At 48.7% G+C, this 6,980-nt stretch overlaps 2 protein-coding genes across 2 annotated transcripts; both read right to left on the bottom strand.

Annotated features, from left to right (window-relative positions):
* Positions 1-419: 419 nt before the first annotated feature.
* On the bottom strand, positions 420-812 carry LOC135318085 (scale keratin-like). Its single transcript, XM_064474911.1, has one exon. It carries the CDS (start codon positions 810-812, stop codon positions 429-431), a length of 384 nt encoding a protein of 127 aa, XP_064330981.1. The 3' UTR covers positions 420-428.
* Positions 813-5,223: 4,411 nt separating this feature from the next.
* LOC135318086 (scale keratin-like) lies at positions 5,224-6,772 on the bottom strand. Its single transcript, XM_064474912.1, has 2 exons — positions 6,707-6,772; positions 5,224-6,320 (listed from the first exon to the last, which is right to left on the bottom strand). The coding sequence occupies exon 2, from the start codon at positions 6,297-6,299 to the stop codon at positions 5,916-5,918; it is 384 nt and encodes a 127-aa protein (XP_064330982.1). The 5' UTR covers positions 6,300-6,320; positions 6,707-6,772; the 3' UTR covers positions 5,224-5,915.
* Positions 6,773-6,980: the final 208 nt, after the last annotated feature.

Below are 6,980 nucleotides of genomic sequence, written 5' to 3'. Positions count from 1 at the left end.
GGGAGACACGACTTGGATGCAGGAAATCTTTATTGTGCCCAGAGGGGCGGGAGAGGCTCTCAGAGGGAGGGTGGGCAAGACCCAGAGAGGCTGGCTGCCACGTGTTGGGGGAGGCAGAGGGATCTTCCCCAGAGCATCCATTCTCTCTCCGGATGCCCCATAAGACGTGGCCCTGCAGCCCCACAGGGCCTTTCGGGTCCACCTCCTGCCCCGTCCCAGGGCAGGGAGGACTGGGGAGGGGAGGGGATTAAAGGGCAGGGGAAGAGGGCAAGAAGGGCCAAGGGTGAGCGGCACTGCCAGCTGCCCAGGCGATGGCTGGGGCTGCTCAGCACTCCTCAGTGCCTCGTGCCCACCAGCTCAGCCGTGCATGGGTGGCGGTGGCCTTGGTGTTTGGTGTGGGGGCGGTGCCGGGGTCTTTGGGTCAGGGTCTAGCAGGGCCCACAGGTGTCCCACAGCTTCCTGGTGTAGCGGGGCAAGACGCAAGGGCTGCAGGCGGGAGAAGCGTAGGGTCTGCCAAAGGTGCAGAGGCCCCCCGAGCCCTGCGTGGCCCCGGCACCATAGAGGCCCCCCAGCCCCAGGGAGCCCCCAAAGGCCGGTGCTCCGGAGGAGCCCACCACGGCTTGCTGGGGGAAGGAGCTGAGGATGGGGCCGGGGAAGGTGACGACGACGGGGGGCGGCTGGATGAAGGCCGTGGAGTCGGGGCACTGGCGGGCGCACAGCTCGTTGCAGCTCTCGGCGATGGGCTGCGGGACGGCGACCTGCTGCGGGGCGGCGACGCTGGTTTTTGGTGGGCACAGGTCGTAGCAAGACATCTTTGCAGTAGTGGATATCGGCTTACAACAGATAGAGATGGGAAAGACTAAAAAGAAGGCAGGGGGTTTATGAGATGTATTTCAAGATGCTGATAGGTGAGAAATTACTATGTTGTTCTGTCCTATAGTTTATGTTTTATGAGCAGCCTTGATCAACCTGATTAACATTAGCTGAGCACACGGATCTGGTGTTCCTGGCTGTATAAGACCTCCCCAGGAATGACCAGACCCCAGAGATGGGTCTTTCTTCTGGACTCACATGGATATGTCTTTCACTTTCTGCAAGCACATACCCTGAGGAACCAGAAAGGAACCTCAGTGCCATCTACCACAGAGTTCCCCAAAGTTGGGTAAGTGCCCCAAGTTAGATGTGGCTTTGCTTGAAATCAGAGGATTCGTTCATGTCTCCCAGAATACCAATGAACACAGTTGAAAAGGTGGCCACTTATTATATTTATCTTAAATTTTATAAAATATGAAAATAATTATCTGAAATAACTATTTCCATCTGTGATTTTTAAGCTTCTAATTGGCTTAGAACACTCATATTATTTTCTTAGGATCTCTGCACTCATACCATGTCTCCCAAATCCTGCTTTTACCCCTGCATTCACTTTAGAGTAGTTACAGACAGAAGCGATTTAATGCTGCTCAGAATCTTAGCATACCTATAGGAATCTTCTATATCTACTTGGATATAGGTTCTGCTTAATTAAATAGAAAGAAATAAAAAAATCATACTCACTAAGCTCAGAATGCGAATAAGCCGAAAGAATTGTCTGGATGAACTCAGAGGCCGGGGCTTATATAGGGTTTCTCAGCATTCCTATGGGGTTTGAGTCTTGCTTGGTGCCACGGGTTGCATTTGGCTGCCTAACGCAATTTTTTTAACAGCTTTGGGTGATGAATGTTTTGTGTTTATCACGGATATGATTTTATTAAAATTCTCACACCATGTGATGTCCATGTTACACCATCATGATTTCTTTGATCTTGGGTCTTAATTGGCTAGTGTAATTCCTGGTATCATTATAGTGACCTCACTGGAATTACCACATGCATTAAGCTGACTCTACATGTTACTTCTCCCTTTACAAACTTGTCATAATCTTGTCTGCTCAGAGAATTCATAAGACTCATCTTTGGCTGACATGTACATTTTTCCTTAACATACCTTTAAATTTATCTGGTAACTTTATTGAAGACAGAGTGCAGCTTATCCTAGGACTACTCAGGAATTTGCCTTTTCCATCCCTAACTTAAATAGGCTTCATTAACCTAAGATGGGTTTCAAGTGGTCATGAACACCAGCTGTGAGCTATGATACCCATGGCAATTCCCCAACAGCTTTCCATTGAGAGGAATAGTCTTTTGAGTGGCAACTCAATCCTACATAAAAATAATTTTGTTTCACTCAAAGTTTAAGTGGGAATTGAAATTCAGCCTTCAAGGGGCCCGTGGTTCTGCTGACAGTGAAATCACTGACCCAGGAATTCAAAGAAAACACCATCCAGAAATGTATGAAGTCCCACCCCTGCACATGATCCACCAAAACAGGTAAAATTTTCAGAAAAAATCAACGCAGCATGTAAAGGTTTTTTTGTTAGACACTGTGGGTGCTAACTCTTACCAAGGATGTTCTGGGGCTTCTTGAGAAAAAGGTACTTTGTAATTATTTTGGTAGTTGGTGTTCAACCCAGCTAATGTTTGGTGTTGTGTTAATTTATGAAAATGTGTGAGTGATTTAGACACCAGTGTTACACAATCACATTTGCTTTAATGTACAGGGAACAAGGTGGTGCACACCATTACTTTAATTAGGTCATGATTTGTGCCATTGGAAGTCATGGGTTATAGTAATGTAGCTCTTCTTTCATAAAAAAATCCTTTCAACATTGTTGATCAAATCCTCTCTTAGTATAAGATGGCATATTCGCTGCACATCAGGTGAAAATATGTCATCATTTCAAACTATACTTTCCAGAAAAAAACCCAAATATACTTGTGATTATTTACCCTTTTTCTGTGCTTTTTCAGAGGACGGTCAGTATCTTTAATTCCAACTTTTAGGTTTTTACCCATGTCCAAGGCATTTTACAGACCTTTCTCATTGACATCCCTGAGAAGAACCCCAGAGCTGAAATACCTGGTCTTAATTCCTGAAGTGCCTAAGCTGAATATTTCTTGTTGTGATAAAGCTTCGCCCTGATATTGTCCTTTTCTCTTCAGGTGATAAAGGAATTATATTTATAAATCTGGGTTCGGGGAATTTTGGGGGAGTGTTTTTTTGTCTGTTTGGTTTTTTTTCTGATATGTATCATTGCAGTTTGGGAGGAGTTGTGGCTCTAGAGGTAAGTAGAAACAACAGCTGGCTAAAATGAGTGTTTCCCCAACAAAAAAACTGTCCTGCATTTATTGCAGGGGAAGGAAAAAACCACTCTCCAGGCATAGAAAGTGAATTACTGCAATCCACATCTCCCAGCTTGGGGGTGACTTCCTTGCCTAGATTTACATTTTACCACAAAATCTGCAAGTCAGAGTGAGTTGTGCCTCATTACTCAGGGCAACAAACCCTCTCCACATCAAAATCCTCGGTTTCCTCTCTTCACTTAGTAGCATTACTTTGTATTTAATAACATTGTGATTTAAATGCTCTCCGAACTACAAAATGTCTTTTGGGGGTTCCCATGGGAAAAAAGTGCTTATTGAAGATTTTGTCAAGCAAATGAGGAACAAGGGGTAACAAAGCACTTTAGAAACACTGACTAGTGATTTATGCTTGCTGTTTTGTTGTTATAATGTGACTCGTATGTCCCAATGGTGAGTAATAGCATCGCTCTAAAGAGGGAGCCACTGTCAGTCATATCACTCCCCTAATCAGATTGTGGTTCGTATCCGATGGGGCTGGCCACCTCTGTCCCTGCCCTGCTTTCGCTTTTGTGTCATCCAGGGTAGTCTGCTTCTTTCAGAGTGTCTACAGCTGACTTCAACAGGAGCCTGGTGGACTGAGATAAAAAACTTTCCTTAGAATCATACACTGTCCTGAGTTGGAAGGGCCCCACAAGGATCATCAGGTCCAACGCCTCTCCCTGTATGGGACAATCCCAAATTTACACCATATCTCTGAGGACGCTGTCCAAGTGATGTTCCGGTGTCCCTCTAGAACTTTAACCAACCAGAAAGCATGACGTTGAAAAGCTGGATGTTAAAGACAGGAGATTAACAGAGTTGAAATGTGATATTTTAAAAATTAATCATAATTTCTGCATTTTAAATGACAGGTGGGAGTATTTTGCTGGTCTGCAGAGATATTAGTCTCTTAAAGTACCTCATACAAGTTAGAAAGTGTGAAAAATGTATCCTAGGAGAGAATTTAGAACATATTTCCATGGAAGAGTCAGAAAGTGAAGGTTTCATACCTCAATAGTACCAGCATCAACCAAAGAAAATTCATTATGTATTTTAAAATCATTGATAATCTAAGCAGAAGAGACAAGAAAAAAGATCTTATGGGAATAGGGTGCAGGAGAAAACTTTTGAAGTTAAACAAAAACAAAGTTGGGTGGGAGTGTTGATCTGCTCGAGAGTAGGAAGGCTCTGCAGAGGGGCCTGGACAGGCTGCATCGATGGGCCGAGGCCAGTTGTGTGAGGTTTAACAAGGCCCAGGGCCGGGTCCTGCCCTTGGGTCACACCAAACCCAGGCAGCGCCCCAGGCCTGGGGCAGAGGGGCTGGGAAGTGCCCGGCGGAGAAGGCCCTGGGGGTGCTGGCTGACAGCCGGCTGGGCATGAGCCAGCAGTGCCTGGGTGGCCAAGGAGGCCACCAGCCCCGGGCTTGTGTCAGCCCTGGTGTGGCCTGCAGGAGCCGGGCAGGGATGGGGCCCCTGTGCTCGGCCCTGGGGAGACCCCACCTCGAGTGCTGGGCTCAGGTTTGGGCCCCTTGGGACAAGAAGGGCCTTGAGGGGCTGGAGCGTGTCCAGAGAAGGGCAGCGGGGCTGGGGCAGGGTCTGGAGCACAAGTGTGCTGGGGGGCGGCTGAGGGAGCTGGGGGGGTTTAGCCTGGAGAAGGGGAGGCTGAGGGGAGCCCTTCTCGCTCTCTGCAGCTGCCTGAGAGGGGCTGGAGTGAGGGGGGGGCTGGTCTCTGCTCCCAAGTCACCAGTGACAGGACGAGAGGGAACAGCCCCAAGCTGCGTCAGGGGAGGTTTAGGTTGGAGATGAGGGAAAATGCCTTCCCTGCCAGAGGGCACAGGCTGCCCCGAGAGGTGGGGGAGTCGCCGTCCCTGGGGGTATTTAAAAGATGTGTAAATGTGGCACTTGGGGGCGTGGTTTAGAGGACGTGGTAGTGTTGGGCTGATGGGTGGACTTGATGATCCTGGAAGCCTTTTCTAAAGTTAATGTTTATATTCTATGAAAAATTCTTGAGAGAAAGAAAATATGTACAGGATGGAAAAAAATAATTTTAAATATAATTAATTACTTTCAAACGTCACCTCTGTTACTCTCTCCACTAAATGTACAGCAAATTGGCTATGAATGAAAAGTACAACTCAAAATAATCAATAGTAGCAAATACATAACAAACGGCAATATACCACATAATTGGAAGGAAACACGAATGTGGACTATGGCAATGTAGCAGAACGTCAAATGGATTATGAATAGGCATAATGTCATCTGAATCCTCCAGCAATGTTTAGAATAAAAAATAATCTAAAACACTAAAAATTTAATGCATAACAGATTTATTAGGAAAAACAAGATAAAGAAAACAGATAAAGTAAATAAAACAAAATATAGGAAGAAAATAGAAATAAAAATTGAGATAAAAATATATATTCCTAAAGTTGTCAAGAATACACTTCATAAAAAATGAAATAAATACAATATTCTACTGAGGATCATGACACAAAAAAGTAAAGATAACTACAGAGTGAATTTAAGACAAAAATATTACGTAAAACAAATTTGGAAATATTTGTGAAACGAGTGAAAGTAAACACTTGAGAAAAATAAAAGCATTATAGATAATATAAATGGTTGAAACATTTGGAATGACTAGCTTCTCCTAAATACATTCTGCACAGAAACGAAGGTTTTAGAACTCTGATTAGCAGGGCCCACAGGTGTCCCACAGCTTCCTGGTGTAGCGGGGCAAGACACAAGGGCTGCAGGCGGGAGAAGCGTAGGGTCTGCCAAAGGTGCAGAGGCCCCCCGAGCCCTGCGTGGCCCCGGCACCGTAGAGGCCCCCCAGCCCCAGGGAGCCCCCAAAGGCCGGTGCTCCGGAGGAGCCCACCACAGCTTGCTGGGGGAAGGAGCTGAGGATGGGGCCGGGGAAGGTGACGACGACGGGGGGCGGCTGGATGAAGGCCGTGGAGTCGGGGCACTGGCGGGCGCACAGCTCGTTGCAGCTCTCGGCAATGGGCTGCGGGACGGCCACCTGCTGCGGGGCGGCGACGCTGGTTTTTGGTGGGCACAGGTCGTAGCAAGACATCTTTGTTGGAGAGAGCTGAGCCTGAAAGACATGGCCCCAAGGACAGGTGTCATGACCGAGGAGGAGATCCTCTGGCCGAGCAGGGCCTTGTTCCCAGGGCTGCCTTGGAGCTGGAGGGGCCAGAGCCACCGCCTTGCCCGCACTGCCCACCGCTTGCCCTTTGCCCAGACAGCCCCCCTCAGCGCCCTGCTCCCCTCACACAGAGGACGCACAAACCCTCCCCGAGAGCAGGGCCTGGCTCTGCACGTCCCGGCCCGAGGCTCCTTCCTCCTCCCGCCGTGGCTCAGCCTGCCCTGGCCGCCCGAGCCTGCTACCAGCACGCCCGCTGCTGTCACTGCTCTCCCGCCCAGGGAGGCCCCACGCTGGCCACTGCCACAGCAGGCAGACAGCGGCAGGCACCCACCTACCCTTTTCCTGAGCAGAGCGAGGCAGGAGCGGCGGATGCCAGCACTGAGCGAGGGCAGCGCTTTTATTGCTGGCCGCCGAGTGCAGGGAGGAGCTGGCCACGCTGGGGACACGTGGCCCACGGTGGCCAAGCCCCTGCCTCCTCCCTGCGTGGCACGGGGCTGTTTTGCTGATGCCGTTTCCTCGCCGGCCCCAACCCGCTCTATCAGCCCCTGCCATCACCCCGCTTGGACGCTTGCCAGCTGCCACCTAATGGGCCAAATGAGCCCCGCTCTC

Source organism: Phalacrocorax carbo, chromosome 28, assembly GCF_963921805.1.
Source record: "Phalacrocorax carbo chromosome 28, bPhaCar2.1, whole genome shotgun sequence".
NCBI lineage: Eukaryota > Metazoa > Chordata > Aves > Suliformes > Phalacrocoracidae > Phalacrocorax > Phalacrocorax carbo.
Note: the sequence above shows the minus strand (reverse complement) of the source record. Positions and strands in the feature narration are given on the sequence as shown.

What these genes read in the sequence shown, in the direction of transcription:
- LOC135318085 (XM_064474911.1), bottom strand. Translation starts at nt 812, where the DNA reads ATGTCTTGCTACGACCTGTGCCCACCAAAAACCAGCGTCGCCGCCCCG.
- LOC135318086 (XM_064474912.1), bottom strand. Translation starts at nt 6,299, where the DNA reads ATGTCTTGCTACGACCTGTGCCCACCAAAAACCAGCGTCGCCGCCCCG.